The sequence below is a fragment of the Pteronotus mesoamericanus genome, unplaced genomic scaffold, assembly GCF_021234165.1.
Source record: "Pteronotus mesoamericanus isolate MK-2021 breed Mesoamerican mustached bat unplaced genomic scaffold, CSHL_Meso_final contig_347, whole genome shotgun sequence".
Lineage (NCBI taxonomy): Eukaryota > Metazoa > Chordata > Mammalia > Chiroptera > Mormoopidae > Pteronotus > Pteronotus mesoamericanus.
Window position 1 is genome coordinate 187,287 of NW_026555137.1, and position 22,036 is coordinate 209,322.

The following is a 22,036-nucleotide window of genomic DNA, read 5'->3' on the forward strand; positions in this document are numbered from 1 at the left end:
TTCGAGGATCGGGAACCGCCGGCGTCCTCCGCTCGCGAGGCCGCGTGCGCCCCGGCGACCTTCCCAAATCTGCCGCTGCCGCGTCCCGGGGTGCGCCCCGGCGACCCACCGTCCGCCTCCCCCCACCGTCCGCCTCCCCCCACCGACCTTCCCGAATCTGCCGCTGCCGCGCCCTGGGGCCTGCGATCACGTGACGGCGTCGCATCACGTGGCGCGACCCGAGCGGAAGGGGCGGTCCTCGCACTGAACGTCATCACGTCGCGCGCCCGCGGGGCCGGTGGGGCCGACGGGGTACGACGCGGTACGACTCGCGCGGGGACGGCTCCCGAACCTCGGGTCGGGGCGGCGGCGGCGGCGGCGCCTGGGCTCCCCCGCCTCAGCCGCCTGGGCCGCGCCCCCCTCGTCCCCGCCCCGCGGGCGGGCGCAGGTGAGCCGACGGGAGCGCGGCGCTCGGCGCGCTGTCCGCGTCCGCCGGGCGGGCCTTGCCCGCGTCGCCTTGCTCCAAGCGAACGGCGGAGGGGCCCTCAGTCCCGCCCCCGGGGCCTCCGCCGGCGGCGCCGGGCGTTGTCGGCCCTTCCTTCCCTCCCCGCGCCTGGACTGGAGCCGCTCCGGAACCGGACGCCCGGCCGGAGCCCCGCAGCGGGACCCTGCCGGGTGGTTCGTAGTCCTGGGAGGGGTGCGGGCTGCGTCCGGCGAGGGTGCCGCTCGTCAAAAACGGCGGTTGTGTTCTTGAATCATTTAAGAAAGTTTCGGGTCCCCAGTAAGACCGAGTCTCTAAATAGCCACCCCATTTCACCCCCCCACCCCCCGCGACGTTGTCGTTGAAGGAAAAAAAGTGTGACCGAAGCTGGTCGATAGTCGAGAAAGCACTTCTCGCGTTGGTGTTTGAATACAGGCCCTGTTGTAGTCTTTCATACACAATCTGTCACGCGTGCAACTGGCCTTTGCGAGTGCCTGGCTGCGGCGGAAAGTCAGTCGCGAGTCGGACAGTCTCTGCCCCGGGGAGGCCCTAGTGTCACCGCGGGGAGTCTCCGCAGATGCGGAGTTGCTGGCGGAGACGGACGGCTGAGCGGCGGGGGCCGGCGGCGCTTCCCCGGGGCCTCGGGGCGCAGCCCAGCGGAGCCGCGGGCCGGTGTGGGGGCCGCCCGCGTCCAGGGCCGCTTGGAAGTGTTCGGACGGGCCCTCCGCGCACTTCCTTAGGAAAAGCGTCTTCACTGCTCTAAGCTGGACACGTAGCTTTTCTTGTGTTCGTTTACTGCATTTATTGTATGCATGCCGAGGTAGAAAACACGTAAAGCAGGATCCCCACCCTCGAAATACACACCGTACACACCGGCGCGTTTAGTCCACGGACAGTTAGTCAATGACACTGGCGCCCTGGCCGTAGGCAGTTTCGCCTTTGCCACTTGACCATTTCCAGTCTCGGCCTCAGCAGAGCCTCGGGATGCGCGGCGTCTCCGTGTATCGACGGCGAGCAGCGTCGGTGTCGGGCACTCGGTGCTGCTGCGATTCGAGGTGGGAGATGGTTCTTGGGACCGTTCATGGCCGGGTGATGGCGGCGGTGCCAGGATCGGGTGGTCTCCACCCAGTGTCTGGTTCTGAGGAAGCGCCCTTCGTTTGCAAAACGACTTGAAAATATTCCATTGCTCCCGTCCTTCAAACGTGCTTGCTGCGCGCTGCCGACTGCCCACGGGCCCAGCGGGTCGGGCGGCGGCCCGCGAGCTGGAAGGTCGCCGGCTCCGTTCCGGTCACAGCCCACAGCCGGGTGGGCATGCGCAAGAGGCAACCGGTGGATGTTTCTTTCCCCCTCCTTTCCCTCTTTCTATAAATAAATAGGTAAGTCATAAAACCTTCCAAGAAAGATAAATATTCACCTGTGCTCATTGTTTCTTCCTCTTGAATTGCCAGAATCCTAGGACCCCTTTCGTCGTTTGATGGGAGGCATTATGGCCCCCAAAGACATCATGACAAACACGCATGCCAAGTCCATCCTCAATTCGATGAACTCGCTCAGGAAGAGCAACACCCTGTGCGACGTGACTCTGCGCGTGGAGCAGAAGGACTTCCCCGCCCACCGCATCGTGCTGGCGGCCTGCAGCGACTACTTCTGCGCCATGTTCACCAGCGAGGTGCGGCGCGCGCCCCGCGGTGGGGCCCTCGCCTCGCCAGCGGCCGTAGACGTCCGAGGGGGTGGTGGGCGATGGGCAGGCCCCAGGCACGGTCTGCCCCTTGGCCGCGCCCCAGTGGCGTCACCCCTAAGTTAGGGATAATAGGACCGCGTGCTGGCATTCAGTTACTGTGACAGTCATTTGACAAAATCACACACAAAAAGCTAAGGACAGTGCCTCGCATGTGGTAACACACACACAAACTCAGAGTTGGGTTTTGCTTGTTGTTCTTTTAAATGTTTTTCTCCATCTAGTGTTTAGTATTTTAACGTGCATGCAAGGGGGACATGGGGTTCAGCCCTCACCCCCCTCCGTTTAACAGTACGTGAAGCAGGTGAGCGTTCACCCTGCTGATACGGACCTGAGAGCAGTTTCCAGCAAGAGGAAGAGGACCAAGCGGGGGCTGTGCAGGTGTGGGGAGCCGCGCCCGGAAAGGAGCTGGCTCTGGGGATGCGCAGTCGGCGGGGGGTCCGGAGGAGGTTGGCCTGACTAGAGAGCGAGCCGCGCTCACAGAGCAGGACGGAGGCTGCGCTGGGGACTGGGGACACGCATGCAGCGTAGGGCAAGGCTGGTGAGCGTGTTACGAGCCGCCCTGAGAGCGCGGGCAGCGGCGGGCGCTGGCGGGAGGGTCTCCGCGGCCTGGAGACCGAGAAACAGGCCGAGACCCGCCCTGTTGTCAGCGTATGTTAAGGAGCAGGGCAGGCGGGACTGGCGCCGCTGCCGGGCAGGGCCCGCGCCTGGTCCAGGCCCACGGGGGGGGGGGGGGGGTCATCAGAGGTCTCCCTGCAGCTTGCTCTCAAGATCTCAAGTCTGATTTTTAAGTAAATTACCTTGATTTTTTTACCTTGATCTTGAGAGTTGAGTACACCACCTACATCTATGCCGGAAAAGTGGTAACACTTAAAAAATGTTTTAACCACCAGTTTTCCTGCTGTTCATCCCGTCGCCTCGGTGAGGATGTTGCTGGACTGTGCGAGGCGACGGCCACACCCCGTCCGCTCAGGGCCGCCTGCTGCCGCCTCGCTGTGCAGATGAGGGAGGGAGCGGGGTCCCAGTCAGAGACGCGCCCCGAGCCCCGTGGCTTGTGAATGTGCAGAACGGGGTCTAACCCTCACTTTCCTGGTGGGAGCCCGAAGCGCTTTTCACTGCTGTGCCCTCGGCCTCTGGAGTGCGGTCTTGCCGCCCTTGGTCTGGCGTCAAGACCGGGTACGTGGCCGATGGTGCTCCGAGCCGGCGCCCCGTCCCGCGCCTGGTGGGAGAAGCGTGGAGACCTGGCAGGTGTCCGGCCAGGCCAGGCGGCGGCGACCCTGTGCTGTAACCTCCCAGGCCCTCGTCCTGTGCGGTCCCCCGAGTGTCCTCCAGGGAGCCTCGGGGGTGGCCGTGGGCTGGGCGGGGAGCGCGCTTCCCGTAGCCGCGGGGCGTGACCCGCTGGGGACGAGGCCTTTCCGCACGGTCAGACGTCGGTGCGGACTTCGTAGGAGAAGCCTCTCCTTTTTGTTCTCAGTGATTATTTTATGGTCCTTTTTTTTGAATTGACATTGGTCAAGAAAACGCCAGGTGGTTTCATCTTCCTTTGTACGAGTAATTACGGCTCGTAGCCCCAGGGAGGTAGCCGCCCCCGGGCGCACCACCAGGGGTCCGGCCCCCCCAGATCGGACCCCACCGGTGCCTTGCAGAGCATCGAACAACTCATTTGCATGTAGTCAGTTCGCAGCAGAAGGCCCCTCAGAGGACCTGCGTGTCCGGTTGCTGTCCCCACACGCAGTCTGGGAACAGGGAGGCCTGGAGGGTCTGGAGCCATAACCCACGGGGTCCTCTGCGAGCATGACATCTTGTTAGAATTTTGTGTTTTGCCTTAAAGCTCATGGATACCAGCGGTGTGTCCGTGGAAGTGTCCATTCTGTGCTGTCACCTCTGTGTGTGTTTTTATACGAAAGCAGTGTTTTTATACGAATTCACTGGTAAAATTGATATTTCAGGAAAGTGTCGCCTCACTGTGTGCTGTGGGTTACACACAGTTCCTCCCCCGCTGGAGCAGCTACAAAATCTAAGCGATGTTTCCTTGATACAAATCAAACAAAAGAGATCATAATTTAAAAAATCAACTGTGCATTCAGTTAACATTAACGGCCCTTCAGGCCCTCGTATGTGAGATGCTGCCTTCATCTCGGGGAGTTCTCACCGCTGTGGCTTCACACCTTTTGCACCCTCAGCTCTCGGAGAAGGGGAAGCCGCACGTGGACATCCAGGGTCTGACCGCCTCCACCATGGAGATCCTGCTGGACTTCGTGTACACGGAGACGGTGCACGTGACAGTGGAGAACGTGCAGGAGCTGCTGCCTGCAGCCTGTCTGCTGCAGCTGAAAGGTACAGCTGCCGCTCTCCTTCGCACCCGCGTGGCCCTGGGACGTCTCACGTGAGGGGTATCCACGCAGTCCCGCCGCGTGCGGCCCCCGGCACAGAGACGGGCCTCTCCCGGCGTGAGCACTCGGCTCTCTCGCGGAGATGCTCTCGGCCGGTTGTTCAGGAAAAGGGAGGAGGTGGCAGGTGCATTTTCCTGCACATGTGCCCACAGCAGCCCTGCAGGGAAGGAAAACGAGGAGCCGGTGCTGCTTCCTGCCCACGCAGAGGGGACAAGGGGGCCAGGGCGCTAGAGGGGCCGGGGCGACCATTCGTGGGGGTGCCTCTGTGCCTTTGGCGTTTGAATCATACGAAGTGTGCGTGGCAGCCTTTCACTGACGCACAGAAATGAAAGGGGGAGGTTTTCACAGCACCAGCGAGGGAGCCCTTCCGGCGCCCAGTGGACGTCCTCGGCCTCCGGCGGCAGGTCCGTTGCGTCCCTTGACGCGTGGCTGGAGCAGCGCGTCTGCACCACGGCGCAGCTGCAACGTCACGCTTGCAGCTGACCTTTTCAGGCAGATAGATTGGAGATAGGTATTAGTATCTCCTTTATTTTTTTACCAAAGCCTTCTAGTAAGTTTTAAAAAATGTTTTTAATTTTTCAATTACAGTTGATAATCACCATTCGATTAGTTTCAGGGGTGCAGCATAGCAGTTATATAATTTATGAGGCAAACTTTCACGTGGAGTAGAAATTAGGTACATTATGCTGAGTTATAGTTGGTTTTATAGCTTGACTGTGCGCTTTAGACATTTTGGCTTAATTCTGCCAGCGTCTGTGGAAGCAACACATCTCGCGGAAGCAGAGGCCACTGTAAACGCCTTGCTGGAGGGCACGTGGCACAAAACCCAGAAGTGGGGTGTGAGGTCCGGAGGCACGGAGTCTCTGATCGGATGCCCCGGTGCTGAGCCAGGGCGCCCGTGGTCCCGTGCGGGGTGGTGCGGTCGAGGGCAGAGACCAGCGCGCCTCTGGCCGCGGGTCCTGAGTGGCCGCCGTCTGCGTCTGCCGCAGGCGTGAAGCAGGCCTGCTGTGAGTTCCTGGAGAGCCAGCTGGACCCGTCCAACTGCCTGGGCATCAGGGACTTCGCCGAGACCCACAGCTGCGTGGACCTGATGCAGGCGGCCGAGGTGTTCAGCCAGAAGCATTTCCCGGAGGTGGTGCAGCACGAGGAGTTCATCCTCCTCGGTCAGGGGGAGGTGGAGAAGCTGATCAAGTGCGACGAGATCCAGGTGCGGGCGAGGCTTCGGCCTGCGGCACCTTCGCGCCAGCCGGGGTCCCGCTCCGTGGGAAGAGCAACGGGGGGTTACTGTGCTGCTGTCCCGGCAGCGCATCCTCGGCAAGCGCGCGCTCTGGCCGCCCCGCCCCCTGGCCTGCCTGGAAGCGACGTGCCCGTGCGCTTGCGTGTTTGCGGGGAGGGGTCACCGCCCTCCGGGATGGAGCGCGCGCCCGGTGGTCAGGAATCGCTGCTCTCCGGAGCGGACGGAGCAGGCGCTGGGAGGAAACGGGCTTCTCTGCCCAGTCAGCCGCGAGTGTCACGCAGCCCGTGTGCCGGATCCTGTGGGCCCAGGTCTTGTGTTCAGAGAAGTCACGGAGTGCTGGTCGCGGCGACAGTGACTCCCGTGGAGTCTAACGAGAGCAAGGAGCCTGTTGAGAGCGAGGACGTCACGTGGCAGAGAGGGCGTAAACCTGGGGGTGAAGGAAACCCAAAAGGGAGGGACAAGAGTTGGGGTCCCTTGGGAAGGGAAGAGGTGGGGTGAGCAGGAGCCGGGTCCAGAGTGCCCTGCGGGGGACGAGGGAGTGGGAGGGAGGGCCTAGGACCCGGGGCCCGGCAGCGCTCAGCGCTGCGCCCAGCGAGGCTGCGTCCGCCAGGGCAGCCCTAAGCCGTCCCCGTGCGCCGGCGCAGCTTCGCGAGACGTCCAGCCCAGGGCTGCCGGCTGCCAGGGGCCCGGGCCTTCGCCTCCAGCTGTCCGGGCCTGTCACCCAGCGAGTGGCCGGGCGGTGGGGTGGAAGTCCGCCCGCTGGTTTTGTTTCCCCTGCCGCGAGAAGGGCGGTTCTCCGGGAAGGCTACGAGTGCCTTTTCTTCCCCCCTTGCTCTCCTTGGATAACAGTAGAAAATGAACCCTGAATTCGTGGGTTCCCGGACACTCGTGGGTCCTCAGTTTCAAGGGCTCCCAGCTCTCATCCCCCCAACCTGTTCCACATGCGGTCCTTGGGGTGGCCCTGACGGACATCAGCGTGGGCAGTTCCCGCGCCCGCCTGGATCCAGCCGCTCCTGAGCCAGCCCCGGCGCTGGCCCGGCCCGCCCTCACCGCCGCCGTGCGCCCTCACCGCCGCCGTGCGGGCGGGCGGCGCTTCGCTGCAGAGCAGCACCGTCGGGCGGAACGTCCAGGAGGAGGGGGCCTGTGTCTGCTGTGCGGCCCCGCGGCCCCGGGGCGCCCGAGTGTGGCTGGTGGGACCGGGAAGCTGACCTCCCTTTAACCCAGTTTTGATGAACGCAGATGCAGCCGCCCCAACAAGGCTGCTGGGCGTGCGGCTGCGCCTGCGTCCGCGGCCTCACCCTCCCCTGGCCGACGGCTGCTCGTCCGTCGGAGTCCGCCTTAGACCTCATGTCGGCGGGCGGCCTTCCCTGGCCCACCAGTCGATCTGAGGGGGATTCGCGCTTTTTGGCTTCAGAGCCCCAGTGCTGCTCCGGGGCCACGGGCAACGGCGGGTCTGGAGGGTTGGTCTCTGGTTGAACCGCGATCTCCCGCCCCCGGAGCGCAGCTCGTGTCTGAGCCGTCCACCGCGGTGTGCCTGGCACTGCGCAGGTGTTCGGAGGAGCCGTCGGATGTGTGGGCGTTCCGGAACGTTTCCTATATTCCCAGGCCCCAGGGGAGGTTCACAGGGTGGTGTCTTGCTGTCACATTCTGGAAGGGGTCTGTCAGGGCTCCCTCGGGCTGGCGGGAGGGCTCAGGACTGGCTCTGCGTTTGTCTTCGGAAGGTTTTGGGTGTCATTTCCCCTGCTGCTGCGCCGGGGGAGTAGGACTGGTTTTTAGGGTGCCTCGCCTTCTGTGGTTGGTCACAGGGAAGCTTAGACCTAGATGGTTAGTGCGTGTGCTGTCTCAGGTAGCTCAGGGCCTGACACCCCACGGTGCGGGGACGGGGCCGCCGGGGGCGAGGCGCGCAGCCCTGGCGGTGGTCGGTCCTTAGACGACACTCGGGGGTGAGGGTCACCCCAGAGCCAGCTTTGGATGGGGCTACGGATTCTTCCCCGGCCACCCCCAGGGTTTCAGAAATGGCCGCGAAAAGCTTGAGTGGGGAAAATTCTGAAGTAAAAGCCAGCCTGTGACTGAGGGTTTCTTGGGCACTATTCGTCTTGAATATTTTGCCCAACCTGACTATAATCTTTTTCCTAGCCTTCTCATCTTGGTGAGTTGTATGTGAAAAGATTGTTTTCCCACAAAACCGGCTGTTCCCAGAAGATGGGAAACGGTGGGGGTGGGGACGGGGACTGGGACGGGGACTGGGCAGGGGCAGCAGCAACGGCCACTTTGCAAGCGCGCACGGCGGGGGCCGAGCGGGCCCGCGATGGCTGGCTGAGTCGTGCGTCGGCAGGTGGACTCGGAGGAGCCGGTCTTCGAGGCCGTCGTCAGCTGGGTGAAGCACAACAGGAAGGCGCGCGAAGAGGCCCTGCCCGAGCTGCTGCAGTATGTCCGGATGCCCCTGCTGACGCCCCGGTACATCACCGACGTCATAGACGCCGAGGCGAGTCGTGGGGGACACACGGGCCCCAAACCTTGCACGTACTCGGTCGCTTAGTGTTGTGGCCTCGTTTTTTCTCATCTTTTCTGGAACCCTCCGGCGTAGTCGCTGCCGGCAGCCTCTTGGACCCGCAGGGTTTTAGAAGCCGGTTTCTATGTGAAGAGGTTAATGACCAGCACAACTTAATCGTGAGCGTGCCGTTCACGCTTGGAGAGCCATCGGCGACCGCGGCTCACCCTGCTCTCCGTGTGTTCCAGCCTTTCATCCGCTGCAGCCTCCAGTGCAGGGACCTCGTGGACGAGGCGAAGAAGTTCCATCTGAGGCCGGAGCTGCGAAGTCAAATGCAGGGACCCAGGACCAGGGCTCGTCTAGGTAAGTTGGCATCTTGGCAGGGAACTGCGCCTTGCCGGGCTGCATGGTGTAGGTGGGAAGGGCGTTCCGTAAAAAGCACAGAGACCTTGTTCCAGACTTGTTTTTTATGTTTTGTTAATTATGTTATCGCAGACAAAGCACTTAGCCCCGGAGCTTTTTTCCCTATTTTACATCCCTGTTTGGAGGATTAAATGGGATAAAGCGTGCGAAAGCACTTTGTCACTTGGCAGGTGCGGTTCCAGCGTATTTGGAGTCTGACCTGGGGATTCCTTCTAATGCCATGTAGCATGGGGTGCCCCCCCCACCGGGCGAGGAGAGGAGGAGCCGCCATGGACACTGGACAGCGCGGGGCGGGGCCCTCGCTGGTGCCGAGGACAGCGACATGACCTCCCTTTCTCCTCAGGGGCCAACGAAGTGCTTCTGGTGGTTGGGGGCTTCGGAAGCCAGCAGTCCCCCATCGACGTGGTGGAAAAATACGACCCCAAAACGCAGGAGTGGAGCTTCTTGCCGGTGAGTCAAGGCACAGGCAGCGGCGCGGCAGGAGCGCCTGTCTCAGCCCTGGCGCTCGGGCATGAGGAGCCCGGCCCGGGGACAGAAGCCTGGTGACTGCCCGGCATTGGCCGCAGCGGCGTCACGCACACCGTAGGTCCTCGGGGAACAGTCACTGCCTCCTGGGATGAGACCAGGGAGGCGGCAGTGGCCCGCCTGGCCACCTGCTGCCTCGCTCCCTGCCGCTCCCCCGGCTGTGCTGTTTCCCCGAGCTCAGCGTTAGGTCACACTGAGCACGGAAGTCTGTGCTTGTCTCCCTTGGTTTGCCTCTGCTTCAGTGGTGGACGAACACTATTAATCCCCAGAGAACGTGCAGACTTCCCGTCATCCCTCTGGACTTGGAGGGCCACTGCGTCCTGGCCCTCCGGTCAACAGCGGGGGAGCCTTCCACTTTACGGGTGGGTCTCACTCTGCAGCCCAGAGCCCTGGGGACTAGAAAGGAGTCGGGTACCGGGTACCGGGAAGCTTGGAGTGGGGCGGACGTGCAGAAGGCCTGATGTCCATGCAGCGGGCAGGCAGCTGGAGGCCGCCGAGGATGCAAGAGCGCCTGCTGGCCAGTGAAGGGGCCGCGCTGCCCACAGGAACGGGGAGCAAGGCTCGCCTGACGGGAGTGCTCTGTGTCTTCTCTCGTGACCCCACAGAGCATCACTCGGAAGAGACGTTATGTGGCCTCCGTGTCCTTGCATGACCGGATCTATGTCATTGGTGGCTACGACGGCCGTTCCCGCCTCAGTTCAGTGGAGTGTCTAGACTACACAGCAGATGAGGATGGGGTCTGGTACTCCGTCGCCCCGATGAACGTCCGGCGAGGCCTGGCTGGTGCCACCACCCTGGGAGGTAGGCTGGGGGCGCAGGGCGGCGCTTCGCTGTTGTGGCTGGGTCGGGAGTTGTCCTTCCCTGTCGTCTGGCGGGAGCACGGAGCGGGGGCACCGGTGAGGACTGGCACTCCTTTTGCTGTGGAAATAGCCGCATTGTCAAAGCTGCTTGGTGGACCGAGTCGTGACGTGCCGAGAGGGAAGTCGGCTCTCAGACACCGTGAACGGCGCGGCTCTTGGAGGACTTCGAGGAGTCTACCCCATTCCATTGTTTTTCTGTCTTGACTGTGCCCTCTTACTTACTGATAAAATTTAAGTGACCTATCCCCCAAGAAATACTTTGTTTTTGCTCCCATTTGAAAGACTTGTAAGTAGTTGGTAGAGAGAAGAGTGATGAGAAATCTCTTCTTCTCTGATAGTCTCCGGTTTGTTCATTCTGAGCAGATATGATCTATGTCTCTGGAGGCTTTGACGGGAGTAGGCGTCACACCAGTATGGAGCGCTACGACCCCAACATTGACCAGTGGAGCATGCTGGGAGATATGCAGACAGCCCGGGAGGGCGCCGGGCTGGTGGTGGCTGGCGGCGTCATCTACTGTCTAGGTGCTGGGGGCGAGCAGGGATGGGAGGGGCCATGAGGGTGCCAGCCTTTGTGGGCGGGCGGGAGTCCCATTCTACCAGAATTAAGTTCCTAAGTGGCCTTCAACTAAAACCCTGGTCTATTCCAATATAGCTCCATAAACTGGGATGAGCTTTTCCTGGAGGCAGACATGGGATTCTATGAGATTTCTCTGGATTATTGGAATTCTTGGGGGAGAGCAAGATTGAAGAATCGGTTGGAACACGAGGAGAAAGACGGGGTGGGAGTCAGCCCCTGGGTTTCTCGTTCTGTCTGGAATGGCCTCTGCTTTGTCTTGCAGGAGGCTACGATGGCTTGAATATCTTAAATTCAGTCGAGAAATACGACCCCCATACAGGACACTGGACTAGCGTGACACCGATGGCCACCAAGCGCTCTGGTAAGACCCGTCAGATCTGCGGGATGGGACGGGACGGCCGTCACGCTCTGCTTGTGGTGGCGGCCCTGCCACAGGGCCGGGCCGATCAGGTGCATTTCCTCCAACTCCGACTCAGGAGGCACGAGTCAGGTTCCCTCCTCCTCGCCTCTGGTTCCTCTGGGTCGTAAGAGTGCAGCCAGCTTGAACCTTCTAGCGGAGTGTGCTCTGGAGGGCAGAAACCTCCTTGTTTTACTCACTTTTATGTCCTTGTTCCATTCCCGCATTTTAAAAAAATTTTATGTTTGTTGATTTTTGGAGAGAGAGAAAGAAAACGAGGCTCTGTTGTTCCACTTATTTACACATCCGCTAGTTGATTCCTGTGTGTGCCCGGACCGGGCAGCAAACCCGCCGCTGTGGGTATCTGGACCGCGCCCCACCCGGCTGAACCCCCCGGCCAGGGCCTTCCCTGCGTTGCCACGTCCGGTGCGGCGTTGTGTGTGCAGCACACGCTACGTGGGCGAGTGCTGACACGGCCTGACAGACGCAGGCGCTCCCTGCGGGGGAAGGGTGGGTTCTGGGTCAGAGCGCCTGCTGAGCTGAGCCGTGCCCTCTGGGTAAAACTGCTCCTGAGCCGCAGCCGCAGCCGCAGCCGCAGCGCCTCTCCTCCTCGCCACCTTGGTTGCCTTCTTTTTTCCACTTCCTCCTCTTCTGCTGATGAGAGGGTCGGGGCCTGAATCGATAAAGGTGGAAGCAAGAACCACTTTGATTCTTATTTCAACCCCCACCAGAGGGTTTACAGAGGGGGTAGCCTGAGCCGGACGGACCACGTCGGCCGTCAGGCCCTGGTGCGCATCCCTGGGCTCCCCGGCGATCAGCCAGCCGTCAGCGGGCGGGCGCCCGTCCTGGAGCTCAGAGGCTCAGCAGTGGTGACTCGCTGTGCCTTTTCCCCCAGGTGCGGGAGTAGCCCTGCTGAACGACCACATCTATGTGGCGGGGGGATTCGACGGCACAGCCCACCTGTCTTCCGTTGAAGCGTACAACATCCGCACCGACTCCTGGGCGGCTGTCACCTGCATGACCACCCCACGGTGCTACGTGGGGGCCACGGTGCTTCGGGGCAGGCTTTATGCGATTGCAGGGTGAGGGCTGAAAACCAGGCTGCAGCCACTCGGCATCAGGACAGTGTGATCCAATCGCGGCTCTGGGTGGGCGCACGGTGGGGGTTGGGGGCATGTCTCCATGGCAGCCTCCGTGTGGGACACGCACGGAGAGGGACAGAAAGCTCATTGCCCCTTTCTGCTTCCTCCCCCCTCAGCTACGATGGGAACTCCCTGCTGAGCAGCATCGAGTGCTATGACCCCGTCATCGACAGCTGGGAGGTAGTGACGTCCATGGGGACCCAGCGCTGTGACGCTGGCGTGTGTGTGCTCCGAGAAAAGTGACCCTTGCTGGACACCACACACAGCGAGTGACCAGCCCGGGGGCCAGCTGGCGGGAGAATCAAGATCATTTCCGGAACGTCCGCTTCCCGCTGTACTCAGGGCGATTACAAGGGCCGGTGTCCTGATGCTGGTCCTTATTTGACACACGGCCCCTCACACTGGAACTTGTCCCTGAGTCGGGTGGGGAACGGACGCTCATGGGAAGAGACGCGTCGAGCTGGGTGTGAGAGGCCAGGCCCCTCTCCTGGTCTAGGCAGCACTTCCTGGGGGTTTTCTAGTTTACCATGTGCTTAGGAGGATATACATGTGCCTCGTGTGTGGCTAAGCATGCAGGTGAGTGTGACCGCCTAGATGGGGCAGTATCGGGCCCATGTCGGGTTAGAAGGACACCAGCTTGAGGCAGCTTGATAAAATCCAAACCTTGTTTTCCAGGAAAAAAGACCTTTCCTAGTCTGCAGGCAGCCAGGGGCAGCATAGTTTCCTCTGGAGGGAAGCACAGGGAGGAGCCCTGTCTCAGCCTCGGCACGTGGGTGACTGCGTGACGCTCCTGTGTGGGGCAGGGCTGCGTGTAGGGGCAGGGCTGAGAGGAAGGGGCGTGGAGTGGCACCGTGGGTCTCGAACTCAGTTCCTTCTGGAAGGCTGTTTGAGAAGCCGTTTGTTAGAAAACTGACTCATACAGGTGACCGGCCATACAGGTAGCATGAAATGGTTTTCAGGCTGAGAACCAGTTTTGCTCAGCAACTGAGATGTTTTCCTGAACAGCTTGGTCAGGAACCCAACTATTTGGGGTAGGAGGCGTCCGAGCGCCGGGGTTTGGCCATGACCTGAATTTGGTGACGTGTGAGCGTCCCCTGGAAGGCGGAGGAGGGCGGTTTTCAGAAGGGCCTTCTGATTCCCCACGTCGCTCTGGACTGCGGTGTGGCCTCTCGTGGCACTGGAGCCTGTGCGCGAGAGAACAGCGGGTGCCGGGCGGGCGGAGTCGGAGTCCGTGGGACGGAGGAGGACCTGTGGTCTCGTGGTCGCCGCGCTCCCTGCCAGGGCCCGTGTCTCCCCTGCGGGTTCACCGCCAGTGGGTGGGAGACCTCCCTTGTTGAAGCAGATGCGGTGCTGCTGTTAACGTGTCCGTCCTATTTATTTGGGGGAGGGGGAGGGGTGCAGCCGCTGGAAGTTCAGCGACCTGGTATTGCCCTGTCCTTTTTAGGGTGCACTTCTGCTAAGGGTGGTTTTTACTGCTGTTTGGTACATTTCATCCTTTTCCTACTATAGGGGTCCCTTACCTGGGTCCTTAGAGTGAATTTCGTCCGTCCCAGGACAGAGTATCAAAGGGCAACCCAGCCAGTCCCGTGCCTGCTCGCGGCACTTCTGAGCCGCCACTCACGGCTCCCCCGTGTCACGGAGGGAGACGCGTCCTGTGCGGGTGCTGGGGGTTGGGGACGTGAGAAGCGAAACAACAAGGCACTTTCCCTTTACTTTGAAATTCCATTTTTTTCCTCCCTGAATTTAAGGGACCCAAAGAGTTTGTTTCCTTTGTATTTTTTTAAGAAAATATTAAAAATCATCTGTCTCAAATGCTTTGAGTTTGTGACAAATCAGCACTGGCTGCAGAGAGTTGGGGGCCCCGGCTCTTCAGCCAGTTCACCTCGTGTCACGTGGCATCACTGTTTCTGTGGCGTTAACTGGTGGTGGCCACGTAACGGCCCAAGGGCGCCACCAGGAAAATGTGTGAATCTGCCGGGGTCGCTGGTCCTCGCACACCTGGCGTGTCCCTGAGAACCTAAAGGGGATCGGGAAGAGGCTCCTTTAGCACCCGCTTGCATTCGGGGGTTTTGGTCACCGCAGCCCTTCCACTTGCTTCATGGCCCGCAGAGCAGCTGTGCATAAGGCCTGCGAACTGCCCGGACCCAGGGTTCCCCGAGCAAAGGGAAAGGGAGCCAGAGGGAGGGCCCGCTGCCGGAGGGGGTCTGCCAGCCTCCCCGAAGCAGCCGCAGTGCCGGCTGGCGAAACGCCGGCCACCGAACGGCCCTGGCGCAGCGAGAGCCCCGGGCAGGACCGCGACGCGGCCTCGGGGGCGCGTTTCAGGCCGGACTCCCGGAGCGGCAGCCGGGGGTTGCGCAGAGGACGCGGCGGTGCCCACGCAGAGCGGCCCGGCTCGGTGGTTCCCGCGCTTCGTCCCTCCGTCCGCCCCTCGCTGAGCAGCCTGTCACGCGGTCGCCCAGCCACTGAGGCCGTCGCTTCTCTCGCGTGCGGATTCGCCGTCCTCAGTCCCAGGGCCGCTCCTGCCGTCTGGCCGTCGCGGCGCAGCCTCCATCTCGGCAGGCTCGTGGCGCGGCGGCCTCCCGGCGCCCTCGCCTCCCCTCCCAGCGCACGCGGACGCGGCCGGCTGTCGAGAACCGTCGAGGTGGTTTCCGTTCTGGAGTCACAGGTTCCTGCCCGGCCGCGGCGTCGGCCAAGCGCCGCGCCGCCCTCGCCTGCTCCCTACGCCCCCGCCCCCCCCCCGCGGCCTGCCTTCCCGGCCAGGCCCGGGTCTCCCCTGTGTCCAGTTCCAGGGTCCGCCTGGTGCCCTGCCGTGCGCCCCGCATCCCGTCTTCTGTGAGGGCCGTTCTCAAGGGCCACCCCGGTCGGCACCCGGGGCCGGGTCAGCATGTCATAGCGCCCGAGCGCCGGGCCGACGACGGACCGAGAGAAACGGCCTCGCAGGCAGGTGGCCCGGGGCCTGGGGCTCCGGACCCAGGCTCAGCGGCGCGTGCGGCGGCGCCTCCAACCGAGACCTCCCTCCCTGCGTCTCCCACAGGGACCAGCGGCCGCCCACAGGGAGGTCGTGACAACCCAGGAGCTCCGTGTCTACAGCGCGTCCGCGCCGTGTCGCGCCGCCGGCCGGACAGACGCCGCCAGCGGGGAGCGGGGAGCGGGGAGCAGCCCCTGCGGGAGCCGGGTGTGCCCCGCGTCATGCTGTCACCTCAGGGGCGCCCCTCGCTCCCCGGCCCTGAACTCGGGTCTCGGGAAACGAGGGGCTTACGCTCAACTGGGACGACTCTACAGTCAGGGAGGCGCGGTGACCCGATGACGTGGAGGGGTTTGTCGTCGCCGGGCAGTGACCCCGTCACAAAGCCGGCCGGCACCTGACCCTCCCCGGACGCCGTCTGTGCATGCGCGCGTGCGCGCGCGGTGCAGTCCGGCTTGGGGCAGAGGGCGCCTGCGCAGAAGGCAGTGGCTGCTTGCGAGCCCCGCGCCGGCGCAGTCCGACAAGACCAAACCGCGCCTGCGCGCTCTGAATCCCGGGCCGTGGCAGCAGCGGCGGAGGCGGCGATGGATCCCGCGGCGCCGCCGAGCGAGCTGGTGTCGGCGGAGGGCCGGAACCGGAAGGCGGTGCTGTGCCAGCGCTGCGGCTCGCGGGTGCTGCAGCCGGGGACGGCGCTCTTCTCCCGCCGGCAGGTAGGGCGCGGGGCGGGGCCTCAGGGCCGGGGGCCGGCGTCTCTGCTCCCAATCGGGATCTTAATGCCCCTCCGCGCCGTCCCCAGCGGGAGAAAGTGCAGGCGACGTTGTCGGGTCAACTTGCCGTCGGGAAGTGCGGGTTCGCCCCGATCCCACCACCACGTGCGGGCTCCGCGCTCGGGGCCTCACGGCTGGGAACGGGGCTCCGCGGAGGACCCTCCCCGCCCCCGGGCCCTGGTGCTGCTTGCCCGCTAGACCGCGCGCGCCTGTCCCGCTCGGGTGGTTAGAGCTCCGTCCCCACGCACCAAGGTTGTGGGCTTGACCCCTGGTCAGGGCACAAACAAGAACCGACCAACGAGCGCACCAGGAAGTGGGACAACACATCGATGTTTCTCTCTCTTTCTGCCCCTGCCTGTCTCTAAAATCAATAACTTAAAAAAAAAATAAGTAAATAAAAATACCGTGGGCAATGTGGGAAGTCAGTTCAGAGCGTTTGCTTGAGGAAGGCCCCCTGACCCGGGAGAAGGAGCCCCCTGGCCAGGACCCGGGGCGGAGCCGGCGCGCGGGTCTGCGGGCCGGGCGGCTGGCAGGGCCTCAAGCCGAGGTCAGGGCGAGGCGGGCCGGGCCCCCTGGGCTCCGTGTCTTCTAAGAGTCAGGGCGGCGGCCTGTGACGCCTCGGCTCCCGGAGCGCGGTCCGCTCAGCCCAGCGCCGCGCGCGTGTGTTCTCTCCGCGCAGCTCTTCCTGCCGTCCATGCGGAAGAAGCCCGCCTTGGCCGCCGGCGGCAGCCCCGAGGGCGACCTCCTGCTGGAGCACTGGCTGGTGGACGATATGTTCACCTTCGAGAACGTGGGCTTCACCAAGGACGTGGGCAACATCAAGTTCCTGGTCTGCGCGGACTGTGAGATCGGACCCATCGGCTGGCACTGCCTAGATGACAAGAACAGTTTCTACGTGGCCTTGGAACGGGTTTCCCACGAGTAGCGGAGGGGAGGGGGCCCAGCACCCCCACGTGTAAGAGCCTCCTGTCACCAGAGCCAGTGCTGCCTGGTGGGAGGGCTCTGCTGCTGCCTCTCTGCCCCAATTACAGTGTCGCACGCCCAGGGGGACGTGCGGAGGCTGACGCTCTGCCTGCGCCCTGGGCCTCTTTCCCTTTGCGTCACGCGTTGCCTGAGCTCCCTTTTGCGCAGGTCCGGCCCGGGACGCTTCGCAGGTCTGGTCTCCTCCTTGCGTCCTGCTGGGCTCTCCCTGACCCAGGAGCTCCCGGGCCTCCTGCTCTGGAAGAACGGGCGCGAGCGGTCCTCAGCCTCTTGGCCACGCTGACACACGACCGACGATGCTCTTGATGCTCTCGTTCAAGAAAGCACACAGGTGTCTGAGAGTGACTTCATTGTGTGGCTGACTTTAACGTACTCTTTTTAACACTCCAGCATTTACAAACTTTTGTATTTAAACCACTGATCAGGAGCCCTGTGGACACACCTCCAGTACCAGGTGTGCGGGCCTCTCCTCTGCGGCGGCGGGGAGCTCGCCCGGCTGTCTCCCGGCTGCCCCCCCCGGCTGCCCGGCCACCGCAGAGGCGGGCGTGGGACGCGGGAGGGGCGGGCCTTCGCGCCTCACCTGGGGTTGGTAGGTTTACCTTCCCTGGACGAGTTCGCGCTTCCCTTGTTCTCGGGAGAGACTCCCTTAATGGACACTGGTCGTTTACTGAACCGGCTGGGCCTGCGCCCCACAGAGTTTCAGTTACTTTGGACTCTTGCCACCAACCCAGACCTAGAAGACGAACATTCCGGCAGCCCCGCGGGGGGCGCAAACCTATGGGCCTTTCGGGAGGACTGTCCGTTCCGTTGCTTCTCTTCTGAAATGAATCCCCTCAAGTAACCAGTGTGAGCAGGTTCAGGGCCTCCCCCCACCGCCCCGCCCCCCCCCCCACCCCCACCCCCGGTCCGGGAGACCTGGAACTGCCGTGAGGCCCAGTGCGCTGCGGCCCCTCACCCCTGCTCCCCGCAGCTGCTCCCCTGCTGGCCAGCGTTGCGAGGAGCCCGCCCTCTCCCTCCCCAGCCGGAGCCCCCACGAGCTCCTGCAGAAATGGGAGGTCTGTTCCCAGACCCGCGGCCAAGTGGCTGTGACCACGGCGTCCGTGGAGCAGCCACGAGACTCGCCCTCGGCTCAGAAGGAGCAAAACCGAGCAGATCCCTGTGGGGCGAACGGGCCCCTCCCAGCACAGTAAGGCGAGGCAAACATTTCCTAAAACTAGGCTTTGACTTACTTTTTAAACTGGAAATAGTACACGTTCATTGCAGGTAAATTCAAAAATGGGTATAAACGTTTTTAATCTCATATATGCACCATCCAGAGACTGCCGATAGGAATGTGGTATATATCCTCAGTGTTTTTCTACCTGTGTATATACGGGTTTTTAAAACAAATACGGGCTCCCACTGTACTCTTTTATAACTTGTTTTTTCCATTTATCAGCACGCTGACTTCTGTCCGTAGGTGGCCACCTTAGGACACGGTGTTCGTTGTATTCCGGTGTATTTCTGTATTTATTTAAACAGCCCGCTCTCAGGGTGTCTCCAGTTTCTTAAACCGTGTGCCGTGACGTGCGGCCTCGCGGCTGAGCCGGTGCGCACAGCCCTCGGCGTGGCCTCGGGAGACAGCGCTGGGAGCGGGGCTGCGGGCGGTCACGCTCCCCAGGGACGGCGGCGCTGACTTCCCGCCGAGTGAGGCAGCAGTCGCATCTCTGAGCCTCTCACCCTGGGTATCTTATCGTTAAAAGGACGTTTGCCACTTCAACAGGAGAAAAAATGCTATTTCATTGTTTTGATTTGCATTTGTTATTTCTAATGAAATTTTTAAATACTTATTGGTCATTTGTATTTCTGTTTTTGAGAATTGCCAAACATTGTTGCCCAGTAGCCAAAAATACCAAGTTATTCTGTCTTTTCTGTTTGGTTTGAAAGAAATAAAGGCATTGAACAGTGGGAATTAGGTTCCTGTATGTCCTTGGGAGGAATAATTTGAAAAACCAGAGGCAGCCGGAGACCTGCTGTGCTCGCCTCGTTCCAGTTTGCCCGACACCCCCCAAGGGCAGCTGCGTCCCCCGAGCGGCTGTGGGCCTTCTTCCGCAGCCTCTGCCTCTGCGAGTCCAGCCAGTGGACATCGGGGCGGGGGTCGGCCCCGATACCCAGGGACTCGGGACCCGAGCTCGGTGCTCGGACGTGCCCTGGTGGACCCCGTGTAGCCCCAACCCCAGCCCACTGCACGGAATGTGAGGCCCGTGGAGGTTCTGGTGAAAGCGGCGACGGCAAACCTGGCCCAGAACCCGGACAGAGTGGACCTAAGCGTCAGGGAGCTGCGCAGCACTTGCCTGTCCTCCCTCCTGGCGGCCAGCAGAGGGCGGGAGAGGCCGGCGCCCACGGGGGGGCTCTGCCTGAGGCCTTGCAGCTGCCGGGCCCCAGGGCCAGGATTCCGAAGGTCTGGGGCGAAGAACATCGGAAATAACCTCCGCAGATCCTTGTCAGTCTCTGAGGCAGGACGGTGTACACAGAGCTCACCCTGCCGGCCCAGAGTGGCCTGGGCCTTCCTGCTCTGGTCCTCAGACCTTCGATGCGAGCACGGAACTCGGGCTGTGTCTCTGCTTTCTAAGCGCCAGCGAGTCTTGGGGGCTGCCTGGAAATGTCACCAGGGGACTCGCGGTCAGCGGTGACCCAGGAACGGACCCAGCATGCGTGAGCCCTGCCCGACGCTCCCCCGGGGGCCTGTGCCGAGACGGCGCTGTGCGGGAGCCCCCCCGGCACAGGCCCAGAGGCGGGGCCGCCCGTGGCGCCGCCTGCCCGCGACGGGGGAGCAGCCTCTGTCTCTGTCGCACACGCTCTGTCACGGCAGCTCCGAGTGTGGCGCTCGGCCTGCCCCCGCCCCACAGCTCCTCCACGTCCCCTCAGTGTTCAGTCCCTTGCAGACAAGGCCCTCGCCCTGCGCTGTCTGTCTGTCTCAATCTCTCAAGAGCCCGGCTCCTCCGTCTGCCACCAGCACATCCCCCTTCCCTGTTTGGGTTCCACATAAGTTAAGTGGAAAAAAACCTTCTCGATTGTATTTCTGTCTGCGATTCTCTATTTAAATGTAATGAAAACATTCCATTTTTAAAACATTGTGATGGCTGATGAAAAGTGGATACTTCACAACAGCTTGCGTCTGTGGGGTACTTGGTCCGTCTTGTTTAATTGTCGAATTAATTTGTGTCACATTGTCTCATCTTTTCATTGCGGGCAGGGTCTGCAGGGAAGTGCTCAGTTTCATTTCTGAGACGGGTAATTCACGGCTTCTCTCTCTCTCTTTGTTGGTCTTGCTGGAGGCTGGTCGGTCCTATTGGTCAATTAAAAAATCAGCTCTGGCCCTGGCTGGTGCAGCTCAGTGGATTGAGCTCTGGCCTGGGGACCAGAGAGTCGCCGGTTCGATTCCCAGGGCAGGGCACACGCCTGGGCTGCAGGCCAGGTCCCCAGCAGGGGGTGCATGAAATGCAACCACACGTGGATGTTTCTCTCCTCCTCTAAAATAAATAAATAAAACCTTTTTAAAAAATTTTAAAAAATAAATAATCAGCTCTGTTAAATTGGTTTTCTTTATTGTGTTTCTGTTTCACGTTTACCAATTTCAGTTCTTTTCTTGCTTTTGCTTGGTTCGGGTTCACTTTGCTCTTCCTTCTCTAGAGGCTTGACATGGGTGCTTAGCTCCCCGAGCTGCGACTTCCCTCTTTTCCCATGTGAGCATTTTAGTGCTGCGAGTTTTCCTCTCAGCGCTGCTTTACCTGCATCCCACAGAGTCTGATGGGTCATATTTTCATTTTTATTCAGCTCAACATATGTGTTCATTTCCCATGAGTTCCTCACTAACAGCTTCAGCTGGTCCCAACCATGGAGCATCATCCAGCGAGAAATCTGCAGCACAAAACTTCGCAGACCGTTCTCAACACATTCAATCAGTCACAGCACCTTCTTCACACACAGCATAAATCTTCTTTCTTTTACGTTTTTACTTTTCTTGAAGTAATAACGCATAATATACCAAAAATATTGCTTATTTTCTTCCATCTTCAATATTAAAATACAAAAATTCACCACTTTTGGTAAGTTTTTTAAAACTTCATGCTGATATGACAGTTGCCACAATACAATCTAACAAAATTGTTTTTTTTTTTATTTATTTTAGAGAAGGGAAGGGAGGAAGAGAGAAACATCAACGTGTGGCTGCATCCCATGTGGCCCTGCTGGGGACCCGGTCCTCAGCCCAGGCCCGTGTCCTGACTGGGAATCGAACCGGCGACCCTTTCGTTTGCAGGCTTGTGCTCAGTCCGCTGAGCCCCACCAGCCAGGGCCAACAGAATTGTTTCAAATGAAATTAAAGGCAACTAAACACCACTAGAGCCAGCTTAAAGAAGAAACAAATGGGGGTTTTTGGCCAACTAAATAAATTTTCTGGCCGCCCGAACGAACTTTCTGGCCGCCCGAACGAACTTTCTGGCCGCCCGAACGAACTTTCTGGCCGCCCGAACGAACTTTCTGGCCGCCCGAACGAACTTTCTGGCCGCCGAACGAACTTTCTGGCCACCCGAACGGAATTTTTGGCCCCATGGCCGGAAATGGTTCTGCCACCGAACGAATTTATTGGCCTGCTGTGTTGTTTTTTTTTTTGTTTGTTTGTTTGTTTGTTTGTTTGTTTGTTTGTTTTGGAGGGCTAACTGAATTTTTTGGCCAAATGAATAGACTCTGTGGTTAACTGGGTTTTGGGGCCAGTTTAATATAACCACATAGGTAGGTCGATCATAAAAGGGGGGAAGAATTATTGTGCAAAATTAATGAAAGGAAAGCAGGAATGACTACTCTAGTTTCAGATAAAGTCAACTTCAGAGCAAGAAAATAGCTGGAGGCAGAAAGGGGGGTTGTGAGAGTTTTTCTAGATTTTGTTTGTTTCTAGAGAAGGGAAGCAAGGGAGGAAGGAAGAGAAACATCAACATATGGTTGCCTCTTGCGCACCCCCTGCTGGGGACCTGGCCTGCAACCCGGGCCTCTGCCCGACCGGGAATCTAAACGCGACCCTTTGTTCGCAGACCGGCGCTCA

General features: G+C 60.9%; 2 protein-coding genes across 3 annotated transcripts; both read left to right on the forward strand.

The window, feature by feature from the left end:
- The first annotated feature begins 285 nt into the window (after positions 1–285).
- On the forward strand, positions 286–13,982 carry KLHL12 (kelch like family member 12). Of its 2 annotated transcripts, XM_054576507.1 has the most exons (12): positions 286–427; positions 1,909–2,129; positions 4,382–4,535; positions 5,581–5,798; positions 8,164–8,313; positions 8,568–8,682; positions 9,086–9,192; positions 9,873–10,068; positions 10,491–10,649; positions 10,967–11,065; positions 11,997–12,183; positions 12,360–13,982. In XM_054576507.1, the coding sequence occupies exons 2-12, from the start codon at positions 1,935–1,937 to the stop codon at positions 12,484–12,486; spliced, it is 1,707 nt and encodes a 568-aa protein (XP_054432482.1). In that variant the 5' UTR covers positions 286–427; positions 1,909–1,934; the 3' UTR covers positions 12,487–13,982. The 2 variants fall into 2 exon arrangements, with proteins under 2 accessions (XP_054432482.1, XP_054432483.1); XM_054576508.1 differs by lacking the exon at positions 286–427 and having other exon boundaries at positions 1,796–2,129.
- Positions 13,983–15,779: 1,797 nt separating this feature from the next.
- Positions 15,780–17,437, forward strand: RABIF (RAB interacting factor). The gene is made up of 2 exons (XM_054576422.1): positions 15,780–15,918; positions 16,655–17,437. The coding sequence occupies exons 1-2, from the start codon at positions 15,793–15,795 to the stop codon at positions 16,898–16,900; spliced, it is 372 nt and encodes a 123-aa protein (XP_054432397.1). The 5' UTR covers positions 15,780–15,792; the 3' UTR covers positions 16,901–17,437.
- Positions 17,438–22,036: the final 4,599 nt, after the last annotated feature.